The sequence below is a fragment of the Dictyostelium discoideum genome (assembly GCF_000004695.1).
Source record: "Dictyostelium discoideum AX4 chromosome 2 chromosome, whole genome shotgun sequence".
Taxonomy (NCBI): Eukaryota; Evosea; class Eumycetozoa; order Dictyosteliales; family Dictyosteliaceae; genus Dictyostelium; species Dictyostelium discoideum.
The window spans coordinates 2,384,230-2,406,192 of NC_007088.5; the positions used below are offsets into that span (position 1 = coordinate 2,384,230).

The 21,963-nt window shown below is 22.1% G+C and overlaps 11 protein-coding genes across 11 annotated transcripts; 7 read left to right on the top strand and 4 right to left on the bottom strand.

Moving 5' to 3' along the window:
• Positions 1–1,133: 1,133 nt before the first annotated feature.
• On the top strand, positions 1,134–2,678 carry maoB-1 (amine oxidase; the record flags this gene model as incomplete). Its single annotated transcript, XM_639967.1, has 2 exons — positions 1,134–1,256; positions 1,386–2,678. 2 exons carry the CDS (start codon positions 1,134–1,136, stop codon positions 2,676–2,678), a joined length of 1,416 nt encoding a protein of 471 aa, XP_645059.1.
• A 1,564-nt stretch (positions 2,679–4,242) lies between these two features.
• Positions 4,243–5,749, top strand: maoC-1 (amine oxidase; the record flags this gene model as incomplete). Its single annotated transcript, XM_639968.1, has 2 exons — positions 4,243–4,353; positions 4,457–5,749. 2 exons carry the CDS (start codon positions 4,243–4,245, stop codon positions 5,747–5,749), a joined length of 1,404 nt encoding a protein of 467 aa, XP_645060.1.
• A 456-nt stretch (positions 5,750–6,205) lies between these two features.
• Positions 6,206–7,060, top strand: DDB_G0272586 (hypothetical protein; the record flags this gene model as incomplete). Its single annotated transcript, XM_639969.1, has 1 exon — positions 6,206–7,060. The coding sequence occupies one exon, from the start codon at positions 6,206–6,208 to the stop codon at positions 7,058–7,060; it is 855 nt and encodes a 284-aa protein (XP_645061.1).
• A 539-nt stretch (positions 7,061–7,599) lies between these two features.
• On the top strand, positions 7,600–8,235 carry DDB_G0272891 (hypothetical protein; the record flags this gene model as incomplete). Its single annotated transcript, XM_639970.1, has 1 exon — positions 7,600–8,235. One exon carries the CDS (start codon positions 7,600–7,602, stop codon positions 8,233–8,235), a length of 636 nt encoding a protein of 211 aa, XP_645062.1.
• Positions 8,236–8,351: 116 nt separating this feature from the next.
• DDB_G0272801 (hypothetical protein) lies at positions 8,352–10,640 on the bottom strand (the record flags this gene model as incomplete). The annotated part of the gene is made up of 2 exons (XM_639971.1): positions 8,352–10,458; positions 10,576–10,640. 2 exons carry the CDS (start codon positions 10,638–10,640, stop codon positions 8,352–8,354), a joined length of 2,172 nt encoding a protein of 723 aa, XP_645063.1.
• A 392-nt stretch (positions 10,641–11,032) lies between these two features.
• On the bottom strand, positions 11,033–11,904 carry rpl15-1 (S60 ribosomal protein L15; the record flags this gene model as incomplete). Its single annotated transcript, XM_639972.1, has 3 exons — positions 11,033–11,558; positions 11,641–11,728; positions 11,901–11,904. 3 exons carry the CDS (start codon positions 11,902–11,904, stop codon positions 11,033–11,035), a joined length of 618 nt encoding a protein of 205 aa, XP_645064.1.
• A 654-nt stretch (positions 11,905–12,558) lies between these two features.
• On the top strand, positions 12,559–12,963 carry dpm2-1 (dolichyl-phosphate mannosyltransferase 2 regulatory subunit; the record flags this gene model as incomplete). The annotated part of the gene is made up of 3 exons (XM_639973.1): positions 12,559–12,561; positions 12,655–12,741; positions 12,814–12,963. The coding sequence occupies 3 exons, from the start codon at positions 12,559–12,561 to the stop codon at positions 12,961–12,963; spliced, it is 240 nt and encodes a 79-aa protein (XP_645065.1).
• A 371-nt stretch (positions 12,964–13,334) lies between these two features.
• Positions 13,335–14,454, top strand: psmD8-1 (26S proteasome regulatory subunit S14; the record flags this gene model as incomplete). The annotated part of the gene is made up of 4 exons (XM_639974.1): positions 13,335–13,518; positions 13,637–13,880; positions 13,997–14,119; positions 14,214–14,454. 4 exons carry the CDS (start codon positions 13,335–13,337, stop codon positions 14,452–14,454), a joined length of 792 nt encoding a protein of 263 aa, XP_645066.1.
• A 210-nt stretch (positions 14,455–14,664) lies between these two features.
• srp14-1 (signal recognition particle 14 kDa subunit) lies at positions 14,665–15,214 on the bottom strand (the record flags this gene model as incomplete). The annotated part of the gene is made up of 2 exons (XM_639975.1): positions 14,665–14,942; positions 15,121–15,214. The coding sequence occupies 2 exons, from the start codon at positions 15,212–15,214 to the stop codon at positions 14,665–14,667; spliced, it is 372 nt and encodes a 123-aa protein (XP_645067.1).
• Positions 15,215–16,035: 821 nt separating this feature from the next.
• Positions 16,036–20,631, top strand: DDB_G0272592 (EGF-like domain-containing protein; the record flags this gene model as incomplete). The annotated part of the gene is made up of 5 exons (XM_639976.1): positions 16,036–16,429; positions 16,552–16,845; positions 16,935–17,225; positions 17,344–17,643; positions 17,723–20,631. The coding sequence occupies 5 exons, from the start codon at positions 16,036–16,038 to the stop codon at positions 20,629–20,631; spliced, it is 4,188 nt and encodes a 1,395-aa protein (XP_645068.1).
• A 486-nt stretch (positions 20,632–21,117) lies between these two features.
• Positions 21,118–21,600, bottom strand: DDB_G0272594 (hypothetical protein; the record flags this gene model as incomplete). The annotated part of the gene is made up of 1 exon (XM_639977.1): positions 21,118–21,600. One exon carries the CDS (start codon positions 21,598–21,600, stop codon positions 21,118–21,120), a length of 483 nt encoding a protein of 160 aa, XP_645069.1.
• Positions 21,601–21,963: the final 363 nt, after the last annotated feature.

Sequence of the window (21,963 nt, forward strand, 5' to 3'; positions counted from 1 at the left end):
TTTTTTTTTTTTTTTATATCTTTATATCTATATATTTATTTATTTGATTTAATTTACTTTTTTTTTATTAATGAAACAGATAAAAAAGAAAAAAAAAAAAAAAAAAAAAAAAAGAGTGTTTTTTTTTTTTAAAATTTTTTTTTTTTTTTAAAACTTTTTTTTTGAAACATTTTCTTAAAATTAAAAATTTCTTATTTTTTTACCTTTTCGATAATATAATAAAAAAAGCACAAAAGGGGAATAATAGTTGGTTTTACAATTTTGATTATTTTTATTCTCAAAATAAAAAAAAAAAAAAAAAAAAAAAAAAAAAAAAAAAAAAAAAAATCAAGGTGTAATGTTTATAAAAAATATTAGTAAAACTGAATTAATTGAAAAAAAAATTAAAAAAAAAAATTAAACAATATTGACATAAAAATAAAATAGAAAATAATAAAAAAAATAAAAAAAATAATAATAGTTTGAATAATAAATTATTTATTTTAATTTTTTTTTTAATTTTTTTATTTTTTTTGTTTTTTTTTCTCAGAATAAGATATTATTTATTATTTCTTTTTTTTCTTTCCAAAAATATCTAAAAAAAAAAAAAATAAATAAAAAAATTCTGTTTCTTAATTTTTTTTTTTTTGATAAACAATTTTTTTTTTTTTGGTTTTTTTTTTTAGACTGTTCCTCTGACCTAATTAAAAAATTTAAAATTTAATTTTTATTTTGTTCTCATTCGCTCATCGGAAATCAAAATAAAATTTATTTCCGGGTTTATTTTTTTTATTTTTTTTTTTTTTTATTGGGTTAAAATTAATGAGTATTAATTCGGCTTCCAATTAAAAAGAATTTTTCTATTAAATATTTTCAAAAAAAATCAAATAAAACATAAAAATGATATAATTTCCAAGTTCCTGTTCAATTTTAAAAACATCATCTTTACTTGTATAAAAAAAAAAAAAAAAAGTATATAAATTGGGTAGATTTAGGGGATATTTTTAAAAAAAATCTTCTCAGATTTCTTTTGTTTGTTTTTTTCTGTTTTTTTTTTGAACTAAAAAATTTAAAAAAAATAAAAAGAGTATAAATAAAAAAAAAAAAGAATCGAATATTTTTTTTAAGTTAAAAAATAACAAAAAAAAAAAAAAATGGAAATGGAAATTTTATATAATTATGACACTATTATAATAGGAGGTGGTTTATCAGGTTTGAACACTGCTTACGATTTGAAAAAAAGTAATTTTAAAATTTTGGTTTTAGAAGCTAGAAATGTAATAAAACACACATTAAAATTATTATCTTTTTTTTTTTTCACCTTTTTCTTTCTTTCTTTTTTTTTTTTTATTTTTATTTTTTTTATTAACTATTTTTTTAAAAAAATAAAAAATAATAATAATTAGAGATTTGGTGGGAGAACAGATTCTGTTAAAGTTGGAGATGGATGGGTAGATGCTGGAGGTCAATGGTTAGGAACTAATAATCCAAATTTGAAACAACTTTGTAAAGAATTAAAATTGGAAACTTATAAACAATTTTATCAAGGTAAAACAGTATTTGATATTTATGATGATGGTTTAATAAAATCATTTGATGAATCATCGCCAAATTTTGATTTGTGTGAAATTGGATTAGGAAATATAAATCCAATTATTCGGGCAATTAAAGAAGTAATGAAAAATATTGATTTTTCAAAATGTTCAAAAGAAAGTCCAATAATGTTATCATTGGAGAAATTAACAGTATCAGAATGGTTAAGAGTTTGTGGTTATGGTGAATCTGTTAAATTTTTTAATTGGTTTTGTAAAATGTCAGTTGCATCAAGCTCAGATGATATTAGTATATTATTCTTATTAAAATATGTTAATTCAATTAATGGTTTTGAAAGTTTATTCATATCAGATGACGACTGTACAGAATCTGATAGAATCATTGGTGGAAGTTCAATGGTTTCAGAAAGAATTGTATCATATTTAAAAGATGATTGTAAATTAAATTGTGAAGTAACTTTAATCGATCAAATTTCTCATAAAAATAGTAGACTAATTAAAATTACTACGTCAAATAATGAAAATTATTATTGTAGAAATGTAGTATCAACGATACCACCAATGTTATTGAAAAATGTAATTTTTAAACCAGATTTACCAATTGAGAAACAAAGATTAAAAAATGAAATGGAGATGGGGAATACTATAAAAGTAATTGTAATTTATGATAGTGTATTTTGGAGAGATCAAGGATACAATGGTAAATCTCAGTCATTTGTTGGCCCAATCTATCAATCATTTGATAATTGTACTAATGACTTATCGGTTAAATCAATCATTGGTTTCATTAATGGAAAGGAGGAAATAAAATATTGGTATTCAAAATCATTGGAGGAGAGAAGATCGGCTGTATTAAATCAATACTCAAAATATTGGGGCCCAAAAGCATTAAATCCAATACATTACATTGAAAGAAATTGGAGTCTAGATAAATATAGTGCTGGTTGCTTCATGGGTGTTTGCAAATCTGGTGACATCATCTCGCAATGTAATAATTATTATACACAACCACATGGTAACATTCATTGGGCTGGTACTGAAACATCAACCCAATGGTATGGTCATATGGAAGGTGCCATTACCTCATCAAAAAGAGTAGTTAATGAAATTTTAAAAAATTCTTTAAACTCAAAATCAAAATTGTAAAAAAAAAAAAAAAATAATTGATTAATAATTATTTTTTTTATTTTTTCAATAAACCAAACTTCTGTTTGTCTTTTCTATTTTTAATTTTCATTTTTATTTTTTAAATTTTGTTAGGTGTTTTTGAATCTTTTGAGAGTGTGGTGTGCATGAAAGTCAATTTTTAAAATATGTCAATATAAAGTTAAAATCTAAATTACAATAATTTTGTTTTTTTTTATTATTGTTTATTCTTAAAAATAATTAAACAAAAAAAAAAAATTAAAAATAAAAAAAAAAAATAAAAAATAAAAAATAGTTAAGACATCTTTGATAGAAAGTACCCTATATCTAATGTTCAAAAAAAAAATCCAAGTGGTAATATTTGTAAAAATTATTAACAAACTTTCCCTTTTCCTATTCTTTTTCTTCTTCTTTCTAATTTACAGTTTTTGATGTTTAAATTAATTAATTACTCTTTTTAATTAATATATGGGCCTATTTTTTACTTTTCGTTAAATAGGAAGAAAAAATATTATTTTTCACACAATAACCTCAATTCAGTTGGTTCTATTTACTATTTTATTAAAAAAACAATATATCATTAAAAAATTATTTAAAAAATTTCACCAGAACAATAAACGACCTTTTTTTTTTAAATACTCTTTTATATTACTTTAATTAAAAAACAAAGTTAATATATTAATTGGTTTAAAATGACCAAAAAAAAAAATGGTAAATACTCTTAAAAGTTTATTTAAAAGATAAAAGATTAAAGACCATCTCAATATTAATTCTAAGCCTTTTTTACCAACACAATTATTAAAATAAAAACAAAATTAAAAAAAACTAATAATAATAACAATAAAAATAATTAAAAATAACAAAAATATTACATGTTGAATCTTAGATTTTTTTTGTTTTTTAGTGTTTTTATTTTTTGTGGGGTTAATTTCATTTTTTTTTTTTTTTTTCGTTTTTCGCCACCCAAAATAGTAAAATTTAAAATAGTGTAATTTAAAATTAAAAAAAAATAAAAAAATGTTAATAAAAATTAAAATTTCTTTATTTAAATTTTCTGTTTTAGTGTTGACCTTTTCCCCATTTGGAAAAAGGGGGTATTTTTTTAATTTCCTTTCCGTTCCTTGTTTTTTTTTAATAACTTGCATATTTTTTCCATTTTTTTTATTTTATTTATCATTGAATTTAATTTTATAGTATTTGTTAAAACACCACAAAACACCCTCAGAGAATATGTTTTAAATTTTTTTTTCCATAATACAAACATGAAACAGATTTTATTTTCAAGTATCATAGATTTTTTAATTTTTATTATGCTCATTGGGAGATCAAAATTATTATTAGAGTTTAATTTGGATCTATTCTTTCTTTGTTGTGGTGGGTCATTATTTTTATAGGTGTAAATATGTGGGAGATATAAATATTTTTAAAAAAATGATCTCCGAACCTTTTTTTTTATTTTTTTTATTTTTTTTTTTAAAAGAATAAAAAAAAAAAAAAAAAAAAAAAAAAAAAAGAAACCTTAATTAAATATTCTTTTCAGTTAAAACAAAAAAAAATATAAAAAATGGAAATTATATATGATACTATAATTATTGGAGGTGGCATGTCGGGTTTGAAAACTGCATATGATTTAAAAAAAAGTAATTTTAAAATTTTGGTCTTAGAAGCTAGAAATGTAATAAAACACACATTAAAATTTAAAAATATTAATATTTTATTGGATTAGTTTTTTTTTTTTTCTTTATTTATTAACTATTTTTTAATTTAATAATAAATAGAGATTTGGAGGTAGAACAGATTCAATTAAAATTGGGGATGGATGGGTAGATGCTGGAGGTCAATGGTTGGGAAAAAAGAATCCAAATTTGAAACAACTTTGTAATGAGTTAAAATTGGAAACTTATAAACAATTTTATCAAGGTAAAACAGTATTTGATATTTATGATGATGGTTTAATAAAATCATTTGATGAATCATCTCCAAATTTTGATTTATGTGAAATTGGATTAGGATATATAAATCCAATTATTCAGACAATTAAAGAAGTAGGTAAAAATATTGATTTTTCAAAATGTTCAAAAGAAAGTCCAATAATGTTATCATTGGAGAAATTAACAGTATCAGAATGGTTAAGAGTTTGTGGTTATGGTGAATCTGTTAAATTTTTTATTTGGTTTTGTAAAATGTCAGTTGCATCAAGCTCAGATGATATTAGTATATTATTCTTTTTTAAATATATTAATTCCATTAATGGTATTGAAAGTTTATTCATATCAGATGACGACTGTACAGAATCTGATAGAATCATTGGTGGAAGTTCAATGGTTTCAGAAAGAATTGTATCATTTTTAAAAGATGATTGTAAATTAAATTGTGAAGTTACTTTAATCGATCAAATTTCTCATAAAAATGGTAGATTAGTTAAGATTACAACATCAAAAAATGAAATTTATTATTGTAGAAATGTAGTATCAACGATACCACCAATGTTATTGAAAAATGTAATTTTTAAACCAGATTTACCAATTGAGAAACAAAGATTAAAAAATGAAATGGAGATGGGGAATACTATAAAAGTAATTGTAATTTATGATAGTGTATTTTGGAGAGATCAAGGATACAATGGTAAATCTCAGTCATTTGTTGGCCCAATCTATCAATCATTTGATAATTGTACTAATGACTTATCGGTTAAATCAATCATTGGTTTCATTAATGGAAAGGAGGAAATAAAATATTGGTATTCAAAATCATTGGAGGAGAGAAGATCGGCTGTATTAAATCAATATTCAAAATATTGGGGCCCAAAAGCATTAAATCCAATACATTACATTGAAAGAAATTGGAGTCTAGATAAATATAGTGCTGGTTGCTTCATGGGTGTTTGTAAATCTGGTGACATAATCTCACAATGTAATAATTATTATACACAACCACATGGTAACATTCATTGGGCTGGTACTGAAACATCAACTCAATGGTATGGTCATATGGAAGGTGCCATTACCTCATCAAAAAGAGTAGTTAATGAAATTTTAAAAACTTCATTAAAGTCGAAATCAAAATTGTAATAAAAAAAATAAAAAAAAATAAAAATAAATCAAATCAATATAAAAAATAAATATAAAATAATTTATTAAATAATTATTTTCTTATTTTTTCAATAAATTATACTACCCTTTGTCTTTTTCTATTTTTAATTTTAATTTTTTTTATATTATTTTTTTTTTTTTTTTTTTTTGTGGTTAGGTGTTTTTGAATCTATTGAGAATGTGGGTGTGTGGGTGGAAGTTAATTTTTTATATGTAAAAATATATCTATGTAAAGTTAAAACCCAAATTATAATAATTTTTTTTTTTTTTTTTTTTTTGTTTAATTATTTTTTTTATTATTTTTTTTTTTTTTCTATCTTTTTTTTGTTTTTTTTTTTTTTTTTTTTTTTTTTCTATTAACTTTTATTTTTTTTTTTTTTTTTTTTTATTTTATATTATTTTTTTTTATATTATAAAATAGAACCCCATATTAAAATGAAAATTTTAAAAATTATATTATTATTTACAGTAATAAATTATTGTATTTTTAAAAATGTTGTAAATGGATTAGAATATATTCAAGCAATGTATGATAATAAAGATTGTAAAAATACACCAATTTCAATTCAATCATCATCACAATGTGCAAAAGGAATTTATGTTGTACCACAATCAAGTAAAAGAGTAACAATTTCATATGGTATTAAATCACCAAGTGATTGTAGTTCAAAAACTCCATCAGCATATGATCAAGATGTAAATTATTGTTTAACAGGTTCATTGGCTCAAATGTTTTTAAATGAAAATGCAAATGTTTCAGGAATTAATGGATACTGTTCAGAATTGGTTCAATTTGCCGATGATGATTGTGAAAACATTTTATTAAATTCTTATTTAAATGGTGCATGTGTTGGTCCACAATCAAACGGTTATTTCAATCGTTATCTTTGTAATGGAAATGTTGTAAAACGTTATAATTGCCCATCTGATTGCCGTAAAGCTTCTGGGGTCAGTGGTTGTGTATTTGATAAAGAATTAAAAAGTATTTCATCCTGTCCAAATATTAAATCAAAAAATATTCAAGATTTAATTAAAATTGATGGTAAAGTTGATACTTCAAGTACATCTTCTTCTTCTGGTGCTACTGGTGGTGGTGGTACTGGAAATAATGGTACCTCAGCAACTGGTGGTAGTGGAGCAACTGGAGCCGCTTCTGGAAATGGTGGAGCTACATCAAATGCAGGAAATAGTGGAGGTGCCTCAACTACTGGCAAAAGCAATGCCCAAAAAATATACGTATCTTTCTTCCTTTTAATTAGTTTATCATTATTAATTTTAATATTATTTTAAATAAAATAAAAAATAAAAAACTAGTAATATTAAAATTTTAATACTTTTAATTTAAACCTTGAATTATTTATTTTTTTTTTTTTTTATTTATTACACCCGTCCAACAGTCTAAAAAAACTGTCGAACTTTTGCATACATTTTTTTAATATGGTGTTTGTGGACTATATTTTTTTTGAAAAATAAAATCTTGAAGAGAAGAGGATTTCATTGGTATTTTCCAAAATAAAAATGGATTAGAAATAAGCTTTCTTTACCTAAATTTATAATTACCAAAAAAATTAAAAAAGTGTCTGAATTCTTTTTGAAATTAATTCATTTTTTTTTTTGTTGGACGGGTGATATGTATAATTTTTTATTTTTTTAATAAAAATTATTTATTGGTGTGGTTATTTATAATTAGTTTTTTGATTATACCCCCTCTCCCCCTAACTATATTATTATTATTTTTTTTTTTTTTTTTTTTATTCTATCAATAGAATAATAATTTTTTTTTTTTTTTGTTAATTTTTTATATTAAAAATAGAAATATTAATAATAAAATGAAATTAATAATTTTATTTTTATTATTTATATTATTTAATAATATCAATTGTCTTGAATTGGTAGAAATTATATATGATAATAAAAACTGTGAAGGAAAACCAGAAGCAATTAAATTTTATAATAAAGATTTAAGAAATGGAAAAGTTGAAATAATTGGATGTAATAATAAAACTGGAAATAAAATAATTACTCAAACATTTGATGAAAATTTAGTTTATACTAATGAATTAAATGTTTGTATTCCAGAAGGTGAAATTTCATTTTACTTTATTTTACATGAAAATAAACATCAATTATCAATACCAAAAAGTAATAACCATGAATATTGTAATGAAATTCAATTATTAGATAATGAAATTATTAATAGAGAAAAACAATGTAAAGATCATGCTTTAATTATCACTTATAAAAATGAAACATGTTCAATAAACAATGATAAAAGTGGAAATCCTTTCCAAAAAATTCTATGTGATCCAAATAATGGTGATGTTAAACTTTTTCTATGTAAAGAAAACTGTCAATCAGATTGGTCCTCCTGTCAATTTGACAAGATTTTACAAACTCCGAAATCAATGTGCCCACATTTTGAAGAAAAATCAATAATAGAATTAATAAAAAAAAAAAAAAACTAGTTCAAAACCCCTCTACCTCCCCAAAAAAAAAATAAAAAAAGAATCAGTAAATTATATTATTTTTAAAACTTTTTATTATTATTATTATTATTATTATTATTAGTTTTGATTTTCATTTAAGATATGATGCGTGAAGACTTTTTTGAATGATTGTCTTCTCTTGAACTAAAAGTGCCCTCAATAAAACTGCTACTATATTTTGAACTACTTGGAATGTTGGTGTTGTTATGTTTATCATTTTGTTGTGATTGTGGATTTTCACTATCAAATAAACCTAATTTTAAAGCACGAGGATTACAACTAACCATATTTGAGAGTACACTAGTACCAGAGGATTTTGATGAAATTGTTTGATCAAATAAATAATTTGTAAGTGGAGCTGGTAAATATGGTTTATTAAAGTATGATGATGTTTTATCTTCCAATGTTATTGAACCTAAAAATTTGAATAATGAATCTTGTGCACTTCTACCCAAATGTGTTAAATCATGACATTTAAATAAATTTGGAGAATATGTAATTGAAATACCATTATTATTTAAAAGATTCAATGCATCTTGTGGTAATCTTGAATTTGTCATTAATTGTTTACATTTTGAATTGTATAATTCAAAGTTTACAATTGAAAAACCAACACAATTTTGAATTAAATATAAAGTTTCATCAATCTTTTCAATGACTCTATTGCTATTGTTGTTGTTGTTATTATTTTCATTGATAGTTGGTGTTATTAATACTTTGGTGTACTCATTCAATGGTGTTTCAGTACCAATAATACCATAACCAGTGTAAATAATGAGTTTAATTGAATGTTGACTAATATTTGCAACTTGATAAGTAATTTTATTTAATGTTTCAGTCTCTAATATTGTGAAAACACTTGATACTTTAATTTGATTAATATTTGATTCTTTTCCTCTTGTTTCAAATAATGCTTGATGACCAATATCTTTAAAAAGTTTTAATTTTTCAGTTGGAATAAGAAATGAAATAATACCAATTGAATTTGGTTTAACAATACCTAATAATTGGCAAGCGAATAAACCCGAATTAACATTTCTTCTTATTGGATTTGCACTAGTTTTAATGTTAATATTATTATTATTTCTATTACTACTGACACTGCTGATACTAGGTGGTATTTCAGATGGTGGAGAATTAAAAGCAATATCGTCACCCTCATCACTATCCTCATCTTCATCTTCGTCATCATCTTCATCGTCATCATCAGTTTGTTCTTTATTTTCATTTTCATTTTCAATTAAATCATTTTGAATTAATTTACATCTAGTTTTAGTTAAAAATAATTTTGAATTATTTTTAAAGTAAATTGATACTTGGAGTGGACCACCTGGATAAACCAATATTGCACGATTTGCAGTTGTTTGAAATTTATTAATTTGAATATTAGTTGTGATATTATTATAACATTTCAAATTATCAATTTTATAAATCACTTTTTTCTTTTCAGCCAATGTTTTAATTCTAAGTTGTACATTATCACTTGAACCAATATCTATAAATGGTTTCCATTTATATTCTGTTACAATTGTAATTGGTAAATCATCTTTTAAATTTGCTTTACAATATAATTGTTTACCACATTTTAAACCTTTAACCAAGTGAATAAAATGACCAAATTCTGCACCATGTTTTTGAATATGAATATTATAATTTACAATTATATCTCTTTTAACCTTATTATTATTAATTTCAATTTTTGTAATTCTTTCACAATTATTTTTAATATAGAAATCATCATTGTTAATATTATTATTATTATTATTATTATTATTATTATTATTATTATTATTATTATTATTATTATTATTATTATTATTATTATTATTATTATTATTATTATTATCATTATCAGATGATAATAAAAAGTATGATAAAATTTTTGAATGTTCTAATTTAATCATACCATTTGGTAATGAATTATCACTTTTAAAAGAATGATAAGATTCAACATTTAAAGTAATTGATTTAGTTTCATTACTTGATTCAATTAATTTACCAACAATATGATTACCTTCAACCATTTGAATTTTAAATTTTTTATTTTTAAAATATTTTAAATCTTCTGGAAATGATGGTTTCTCAGAGTGTAATAATGTTGAACCATTCTCAACACTATCTAAAATTTCAACACTTTCTTCATTACTAATTTCATCTGGTATACAAATATATCTATCACTATTTTCATTAATAGTAACTGATCTGTAATAAAAAAATAAAAATAAACAAATAAATAAATAAAAAGTAAAAATAAAAAAAAAATAAAAAAATTAATATTTAAATAAATAAAAACTATAACCATTAAATTAAATATATTACCTTGAAATTCTGATGTTTTTTTCAGTATGATCAATAGTGATAGTTTTAATTTTAAATAATGACATTATGTGATTTAATTAATAAAAAAAAAATAATAATAGTGAAACTGAAATTATAAAAACAAAAAAAAATAAGAAAAACAATCAATTGGATATTAAAAAAAAAAAATAAAAAAAAATAAAAAATAAAAAAAAATAAAAAATTTAAATTAAAGTAAGGGGTTTTATTTTTGGTTCTTTGAAGGTGAACACCTTTTCCATGAATTAATTTCAAATTAAAAAAAAAAATATCTTTGATTATGTGTTAAAGTTAAAAAATATCTATTGTTATGTGTTTTTTGGAAAATTACAATTATAATTATTAAATAATAAAACTTTTTTTTGTTTAGGGTGGGGAAAATATAACATTTTATTAGAATACTTGGACACAAACAAAATGAATATTAATGTTTGTTTGTTTATCTGTATCTGTGGAAAACGACGGTGTTTCTACGTTTGTAGTTGGCTTGTCTTGATGGTCTAGTTTTGCTGGCTCTGTGGGTACCTTTTCTACGGAGACCACGGGCTTTGATACCAGCGGAGGTTAAACCTCTTAATTCTCTATGTTTGTGGACTGGTTTACAGATCCAGTTGTAACGTGGGTCGTTACGGATGGCATTGTGAGAGTTATCAACTAAGATGACTTCATAATATTTGTAGGTTGAATCTTGGTTAACCCAGTATGAGTTGAGAACACGGAGATTTGGACAACGACGACCAACACGTTCTTCAGCAACGGATCTTAAGTTTCTGCTTGGTTTTAATTCGTTAACACCATGAGTCTTTGGTTTACCACCAGTACGACCACCTGGAACTTGTCTCTTACGACCACCACGTCTGACACGGATTCTGTATACAACAAAACCTTGAGTAGCTTTGTAACCTAAACGTCTGGCTTTGTCAACACGAGTTGGGTGTGAAGCACGATGACAGACTGGGAGATTTCTAATATTTTAAAAATAATTAAATCCAATTAATATCATTATTATTATTTATTCTTTTGCTACTTTATCATTAAATAACCTACCTGTATTCCCAACATCTGACTCTGAGGAGGAAACGGACAGCATCAGATTGCTTCTTTTTGTAGAGTTCTTGTAAGTATTTGTAGGCACCTATTCATTATTGATTGTGATTATTTTAAAAATAATGATTTATTATATTAGTTTCATGAAGATTATAACTAATTATTGATGATTATTGAAAGATTGATAAAGATCATTGAAAAAGTGACATAGTGGTGATATCCACTATCATTATCTCTATCTTTATATAAAGGGAACATACCCATTTTGTAATACGAAAATTTCAACTGAAAAAAAAAAAAAAAATTAAAAATCTTTTTAAAAAAAATTTTTATGATAAAAAACGAAAAAATATGCGTTTTTTCATGATTTTTTTTTTTTATGCCTATAACGTTTAGTTTTTTTTTTTTTTTTTTCCCCGCCATAATTTTTAATTTATTTTTAGAATTAAAGATATATTTTATTAAAAAAATGTTAAAAAAAATTTTATATTTATTATTATTAATTAATTTTATCACTTTTAGTAAAAAAAGAATAATAAACTTTAATTTTATCCCCCAAATTTCCCTCAATATCCCATTTCAAAAAAAAAAAAAAAAAAAAATTTTTTGTTTAACAAAAATAACCCACCCAATTATTTTAATTTTTAGAAAAAATTAAACCCTTTTTTCTGTGCATCTGTAATATTTTTTTTAAATTTTTATTTTATTTTTTTTTTTTTTTTTTTTTTTTAATTTTAATTTTTTTTTTTTTTTTTTTTTTTTTTTTTTGGCATTTCAAATTTTTTTAATTTTGCGAATTTGTCTTCATTCACATATACATTTTCCCTGTTGATTTTAAGACTAAATAATCTTATTTGTACATTTAATAAAATAAAAACAAAATATAGCTTAGCACATAGAATATAAAATATAGATAAAATGGTAAATTTTTTAGTTTTAGATTTTGGAAAAGAAAAAAAAAAAAAAAAAAAAAAAAAAAAAAAAAAAATATATTAATAATAATATCAATTTTAGGGTGCTTCAGATAAATTTATAGGTTTTGTTATGGTTTTATTTAGGATTTTTGTATTTGGATATTATACAACATGGGTTATTATTACTGTAAGTTATATAAATTTAGGAAAAAAAAAAAAAAAAAAAAAAAAAGCTAATTTCCCATTATTTAATTTATAGCCATTTATTGTTTCAGATCATTGGATTCAACAATACTTTTTACCAAGAGAATATGGTATTATTATTCCTTTAGTTTTATTAGTAGTCGGTATTACCGCAATTGGTACATTTTTGGGACTTGTAATGATTAAATCAAAAAAGAATAAATAAATTAAAATAAAATTATAATATATATATAAAACAATAAATCTCTCTTTTTTTTTTTTAATTATTTATATTTATTTTTATTTTTTATTCAATCGCGATGTTCATTATTATTTTCACAAAAAAAAAAAAAAAAAAAAAAAAAAAAAAAATAAATATTATATTTTTTTATTTTTTATTTTTTTTATTTTTATTTTTTTTATTTTTTTTTTTTTTTAATTTACAAGGTGATCATCAACAATTAATTTCAATTTTTTTTTTTTTTTTAATTTTTTAATTTTTTTTTTTTTTTTTAATTTTTTTTTTTTTTTTTTATCATCTTCACACTTTTTTTTATCTCACTCTGTTCACATATAATTTTATATATATAATTAATAATGGATTTTAGTTCAATTGAACAAAATTTAAATAACTTTAAAAAGCTTGTTGCTGGTAATTCAGATAAAGCACAAATTACACCAGTTTTAGTTCAATTAAAATTAGCAGCAACAATTCATTTAGAAAAACCAACTTCTCTTTCAAATGTTTCTGATAAAGTTAAAAAAGATTTAGTTTTAGCAAGTATGTTAACAACAACACAACAACAACAACAACAACAACAACGACAAAAATATATAAAAAAAAAATACATTTATTAATATTTTTATCTTTTTTTTTTTTTTTTAAAAAACTATTTTAGGAGAGATTTTAGAATTAATTTCATTATATTCAATTAAAATTAAAGATATTGATTCATTTGAAAGAACATTTAATCAATTAAAGACATACTATTATGATTATAAATCAATTATTGCACCATCAACATTAGAATATCAAATTATTGGTTTGAATTTAATGAGATTATTAGCAAAACATAAAACATCAGAATTCCATAGCGAAATTGAATTAATCGAATTTAATAATTTAGATAACTCATTCATTAAGTTTGTATTTTTTTTTTATTTTATATATATTATCAAAAAATTTTATTATTATTATTTTCATTATATTAATTTTATTTATTTATTTTCTATTTATTTATTTATTTATTTATTTCAAGATTCCCATTATTGGTTGAAAAATCAATTACAGAGGGTAGTTATAATAAAATTATTCAATCAAGATCTGGTGTACCATCAGAATATTATCAAGTTTTCCTTGATATTTTAGCAGATTCAATAAAGTATGTTTATTTTATTTTTATTATTATTATATCCATTATTTATTTTTAATTTATTAATATATTTTAATATTTATTATATTAAATGATATATCAGGGAGGATATTGCAAATTGTAGTGAAAAATCATTTAAAACATTATCATTAAAAGATGCAGAAAAAGTATTATTATTCAATGATAACAATCAATTCCAACAATACATTAAGGAAAGAAATTGGAAAGTTCAAGGTGATGTAATTCAATTTGGAAATAATGATAATCAAACCGTTGAAATTCCATCTTTACAATTGATTCACCAAACTCTTCACTATGCCAAAGAACTTGAAAGAATTGTATAAATTAAATTAAATAAAAATAACAATAAAAAAAAAAAAAAAAAAAAAAAAAATCCCAAATAATATTATTTTAAAAAGGTAAAAAAAAAGTTTTCCACAATCCTTTTTTTTTTTTTTTTTTTTTATTTATTTATTTTATGTGCATATATATTTTGTTTTATTATTTTCCTTTTTTTTTTTTTTGCTTTTTTTATTTTTATTTTTTTTTTTTGTTTAGACTTTAGTTTTCTTTGCAGCAGTTTTTGCAGTAGTTGAAGAACTAGGAGTTGTGGTGGGAGTAGGTTTCTTTTTCTCAACTTTAAGATTATCTAAATTAATAAGTAAAACATTTTTATAATTCTTTTCAAACATTGATTTATCTTTAGCGAGAACAATTGTTGATATCTTTTTTTTACCATTTGTTGCTCTAACTAAACATTTATTTTCTTCCTCTTCTGATTCTTTAATTCTTTCTGCTTTTTTACGTGAAAAGTTTGAATCTGAATCTACATCTATAATAATGAATAATTCATATATATGTATGTGTGTGTGTGTGTGTGTGTGTATGTGTGTGTGTGTGTGTGTGTGTGTGTGTGTGTGTGTGTGTGTGTGTGTTGTATGGTATATATTAGATTATATGTAAAGTTGATAATAAAATAAAATAAAATAAAATATAATAAAATATCTTACATTTCTTCATTGTGACCCAAACAGTTCCTTTTTTTGATGTAGTTTGATATAATTTGTTTAATGCTGAAAGGAATGCGTCGTTATCTAATAACATTCTATATTGTTATATTATTAATTATGTTTATTTTTATTTTTTAATTTGAATATGTACAGCGATTTTTTAATTTTTTAATTTTTTTTTTTTTTTTTCAAAATCACAAATTTAAAATTTTCATGAAAATTTTTATTTTTATTTTTTAATTTTTTTTTTTTTTAATTTTTTAATTTTTTTTTTTTTTTTGATGACCAAAGACACAACTCTTTTTTTAGTCACTGACTTTTTTTTTATTTATTTTTAGAAATTAATATATATGTTTATTTATAAAATAATTTTTTTTTTTTTTTTTTTTTTTTTTTTTTTTTTTTTTTTTTTTTTTTGTGTGATGTTCAATTCTCAAATGGGATAACAAAAATCTAATAAAAATTCACAAATTAAAGACTCATATTATTATTATTATTATTATTATTATTATTATTATTATTATTATTATTATTATTATTATTATTATTATTATTATTATTATTATTATTCACTATTTACCATAATTCATTTATTCTTTGTTAATATCATTTTTTGTCATTTTTTTTGATTGTAACACCAATCCAATACAATCCAACATTCAAACACACAGATCAGTTTTTTTTGGTTTTTGGATTTTTGTTGATAAAAATTTATTTTTTTTTTAATTTTTTTTTTTCTGATTGGCCCAGGCTGTTCGGTATCGAAAAATTATTAAGATATTTTTAGATATGTTTTTTTTTTTAAAAAAAAACTGAGAAGAAAAATTTTTTTTTTTTTTTTTTTGATTGCAATTGCAGTTGTGAATTTTTTTTTTCTTCTTTTTTTATTTATTCATATTAAATATAAAAAAAAAAATGATCAGAAAACGAATACTATTATTAATTCTAATAATAATAGTAATATTACAAATTTTTAGGGTTGAAGGAAATCCAGCAATTCAAATTTATGATGTTTCTAGTGAAGAATACTCATATAATAAATATCCAACAAATACAAATGACAAATATTGTAATTTTTTTTTCTTAATATTTGTAACCGATACTTCAGATACTGGAGTTCAATTAAAAATAAAAACCAACGATTCAGACGCAACAATTTCAACACCAGCATTTAAAAATATTTCAAGTCAAGTTCTTCCAATTTATGTAAATACTAAATCACCAAATGATTATTCATTATTAATTACGGCAGAATATGATAATGATACATCAATTTATAGTAGTATTATAATTAATTATTCTTGTCAATGTTTGTATTGATTATTTTTTTAAGAAAAAAAAAAAAAAAAAAAAAAAAAAAAAAAAAAAAAAAAAAAAAAAAAAAAAAAATTTAAATAAATAATTAATTAAATAATTAAATAAATTAAATAGATATTCCACGAGAATCAATGAAAATAAATTTATATCATACTGGTAAATATAAGCATCCAATTTACCCATTTTCAACAATAATGTACATTACAGGATTAAAATACCCATTGGGTCAATTACAAGTTGACAAACCGTATAATGTAAAAGTTGATAATATAAGGCCATTTGTCTATCATATTGGTGACGAATTTAATGGATTTATTAAACCAGATTTTAATATATCACTATGGTTCATGGATAGTTCAAATAATACTTATTCATTAAATTATACAATTCCAAGTTTAATTTATTCAAGTAAGTAATTATTGTTATTATTATTATTGTTTTTATTATTATTATTATTTTAAAAATTAATATATTAAATTATAATTTTAAAAATTCAGATTCAAATGTAAAAGAAAAGGATATTACATTTAAAATTTATCCTAATCAAACAAATGTTATAGAATTTGGATTTATTTGTCCACCAATTTATTCTATTACATTAAATGAAACAATTGGATTAAGCGACCCATTGTTTATTAATGAAAATATAGGTTTAAATCCATGGGCATCTTATGAAATGCCAGGAAAAGGTACAACATTCCTTGGTCAAGTTTCTTCCGATTATTCAATTGGTGCTCAAATTAATGGCACCTTAACTACAATTTATTATCAATTTTTAAAGGTCTCATGTAAGTTTATTATTATTATTATTATTTTTTTTTATTATTGTTTATTTTTATTATTTTAAAAAATCATTTTTGTTAATAATTTTAATAATATTATTATTATTGTTTTTTAAATATATAGATAATATTGATAGAAAATTTCCATCTTTTCAAATTGATTATTCACCACCATTACCTTCACTTTCATCAATATTTTCAATTAAATTTAATTCAACTAAAAAATTTGATTTATTCAATTATTCAATTAGATGGTTTGAAAGTTTTTCAAATAGTTATAAATGGCCTTTTGGTTTCGAAAGTGGTCATAATTCAAATTATTCATTCAAGTCATCATTTCTACAATCTGAAATCTCTGTAAATCCCTACAACTCACTTTATTTCAATCAAGATCATTCTTTAACGCAAATTAGTAATCAACAAGGTAATTGTTTTTTTTTATTTTTTATTATTATTTAATAAAATTATTATATTAATTAAAATAATTTTATTATAAATAATAGTTGTGGATATAAATACATTACCAATATTAGAATTAGAATCATTTAATTCTACTCATTTATATAATCAAGTTTATTTATTTAAGATTAAAATAAAACCAATTTATCAAAGTAAAGGGTACAGTACTTTTATTAAAATTAATGATAATGTTAATCAAGTATTAAGATATGACTCAATGCCTGATATCGAAAACAATATATATGAAACTGTTTTAAATTTTCATGAAGGTATATTAAATAGTTTAAATATTGGTGATTCTTATTCAAGACAATCTCAATTTTATAATCCATTTCAATATTATTCAATTGATCCACTTTTAAAACTTGATTTTAAATATTCTGATATGATTTCAGTTTTAATTGGTAATGTAACTTATTTAATAAATAACATTGATGTAACAAATAAATCAGTTGATAATATAATTTATTTCAATTATAATGGTACTCAAGAACCTAAAGATGATACAATTAATTTCTCATTTTTAATTTTATCTCATGAGTTTAAAGTAACTGGAGTCGTAGATTATGATAATATTACAACTTCAATTTGGAATTCAACAATTTCAAAATATCAAATTAAATTTACAGTTCCTGCAAATACTAGACCTGGTCCACTTGGTTTTGCTTTACTTTGTGGTTATTCAAGTTCATTAATAAGTGATTTCTTACCTTTATCTTCTCAATTAATTATTGAATCTAAACATTTCGATGAATATGGACCAATATTTAGTAATATTGAAAAAGTTAATTCAACAAATGAATTTGGTTGGAAATTTACAATAGATGATCCAATTAATGGTTTTGATTATGCTGATATTATAGTTAGAGGTGAAATGGATAGTTCAACTTATAAATTCCATTTAACAACTCAAAATTTAACAAGAGGTGATAAATTTAATGGTGATTATCAAATTAATATAACTTTACCAAGTAAATGTGCATCTCAAAATTATATTATCACACAAGTTAAATTATATGATACTCAAGGTTATTTAGGTGAATTTTCAGTATCCAGTGGATTTAATGGTATTAGAAATGTATTTATAAATTATTTATCAGATCCAACAATAAATAAAGTATATAAAACATGTAGTGGTGAAAATGATGGTATCGATAGTTCACCACCAATTTTAACTTCATTCATACCAATATTAAAACAAAATAGTGATGGTACTCAATACTTATCATTCAACTTTGAAGCAGTAGATATTGAAAGTGGTTTAAAAGATAAACAATATCCAATTGTTTATATCCAAACAACAGATTTAAGAACACTTGAATGTGTATCATCTATTATTTCAATAAATGAAACAACTTCAACCTATAAATGCACTATCAATTTACCAAATGGATTCGGATACAATTCAGATATTATTTTCAGTGTTTATGGATTCATTAATAATGGCGGTTATTATAGCGGATATTCAAGCGAATCACTAAATAGTTTATCTTTTATATATTCAATGAGCGATATATCCATAAACAAAGTAATACAAATTAATACCTGTAGCAAATTTGTATCTGGTGATAGCGAGTTATGGATAACAGGTAGAGGTTTCAATTCAACAAAACAACAAGTATATGTAAAATATTTTGGAGAACCTGGATTTAATCAAATAATAGTACCAAATAAAGTTTATTGGAGTGCAATGTTTATTAAAAATATTAAACCAACTGATAAACCATTCATTATCAAAGTTTCGGACTATCCACTCACATCAAATGAATTCACTGTTATTCCTATAGTTTATAATTTTACGATTCCCTTAACACCAACAGAAACACCAACAGAAACACCAACAGAAACACCAACAGAGACACCAACACAAACACCAATACCTACATCATCACCAATACCAACGAATAAACCACAAACATGTTTAGGTGAACCAGTATGTGGTGGATCAAAACAAGGTTTTTGTTCATCAAGTGGATGTATTTGTTATCCACCTTGGATTGGTAATGATTGTAATTCACAAGTTATAATTATACCACAACCATCAACAAATACATCACAACCATCAACTGAATTACCAATTATAGAAAACAATAATCAAACATCAAATAGTACAAATTATTTATTCAAATCATTGATTTCAATTGTATCATTAAGAGAATTAGATTTTAATTCAAATCAAGTTAATTTATATACATTTGATAAATGGATTTATACACCAATTAATAATATTAAAAGTCAATACTTTACAAGTATTCAAAGTGGTGATACAAAATCAACAAATACATTAACAACTAATATTACTGTAACTTTAGAATGGTTCAATCAAACGACAATCATTCAATTTGCAAATAATAATATAACAATGAATCCATCAAGTATTAAATATACAATTGAAATTACAGAATATAAATTTTTAAATCAATTAAATAGTCTTCAACTTGTAATGTCAGCATTATTCGAATCATCAAATTCCAAAGATACTTGTTCATTAAAAGAATTTGGAGATACAAGTGATGGTGATAATTCAAACTTCTTTAAAATTCAAATTGATGACCATTCACTTTATGGTAGATTCATTAAAAGAGCAATCATCGATTCAAAAGTATCTTCAATTGAAAATCAATTATTAGATTCAAAAATGAACTCAATTCAAACATCATCAGTATCACAATCATTCATTGGTATTACAATACCAAATTATAAACAATCAATAATTATTGATCCAGACTTTTCAGTATTAGTAGATAGTAAACCAGTATCAAATAATGATAATAATTCAATTTGTACATCAAATAAATCAAAACTAACAAGTGCTCAACTCGCTGGTATTATTATTGGTTCCGTTGCTTTTGCCACTGTAGTTATTGTATCAGTTGTTTACTTGGTCGTGAAAAACAGAAAATCAGATTTATTCCAAAGAAAAGTACAAAACAAATTACAAAAAATGAACTGATCAGTTAATTTAATTCAAATATTCTAATTAAAAATCTTGGAAAATAAAAATTATTATTTTTTTTATTAATTTTTAAAAATTTCTTTATGCATTTACTTATTATTTATTTGTCTTTTCTTATGTATATGTAAAAAAAAAAATTTCTACTGTAGTGGTTCAACAAAAAAAAAATTAAAAACAAATTAATTAGGTTTACCCACACATTTATTATTTATTTGAAATTATTAAAATTTTTCCAATATTTAAAAATGATGATGTTTAAATTTTTTTATTTTTATTGTTGTTGAAGTGTTAATAAATATTAAACCATTCCTAATGTCATAGTGTATAGATAGATTTATATTCTCTCCAATCTTTGGCACAGGATCGTTTGGTAGGTTTATCAGGTTTAATAGTTTTAACAGTTCAACATGTTTAACAGACTGGAAATAAAAAATCTTCCAATTGAAATTTATTTATTTTATTTTATTTTATTTTATTTTGTTTTTATTCATTAAGTTTCATTTCATATAATTTAGCAATATCATCTTCATAATCAGAAGCTTTTTCAGCAGATTTTTCACAATTAACTTCATTTACATCTTCACCCTTTGAATTTTTAGGTTCAATTTGTTGAACCACTTGAGTCAACTCATCAAATTCATCGCTGATTGTTGAGTAACCTTCAACAAATTCTCGTTCACAAGAATTGGAATCATCGAGTAAATTATCAAAGAATTGACCATCGATAAAAGTGTTGAAAAGTTTTAAACAGTTTGTTTCTTTGGTATGTTTTTTGACAATATTTAATATTTTGGCAATGCCCTCCAAATAGTAATAAAAAGAATTTTTTCGAGCTTTAGATGCTGAATAATTCTGTTTCAAACATTCAAGACAATCGTTCTGTATTAAGTAAGGCAATTGCAGAGTTGAGAGTATAATTGATTTAATGTCAACTAGTAATGATGTTGATCTTTTAGAACAAAACATTTGGACATTAGGTAATATCACTGGTGATTCATTCCAAAATAGAGATAGTGTACTCAATTAAGGTATAGTATTACATTTGATAGAAATATTGAAAACTCATTCAAAGAAATCACTAGTTTCAAATGTAGCTTGGGTCATTAAAAATCTATGTCGTGGTGTACCACGTACTGAATTTAGACTCGTTAAGCCACTATTACCATCAATAAAGAGTTGCTCTTAACTTGGCATAAAGAAGCTGATGTCATATCAGAAGCATTGTGGGCATTATCATGCTTGACCGAATCAACCAATGAAGAGCATGAGATCTTTGACAATATTATATCTATGGGATTGGTTGAGGTTATCATTGAAATCATTTTCGAA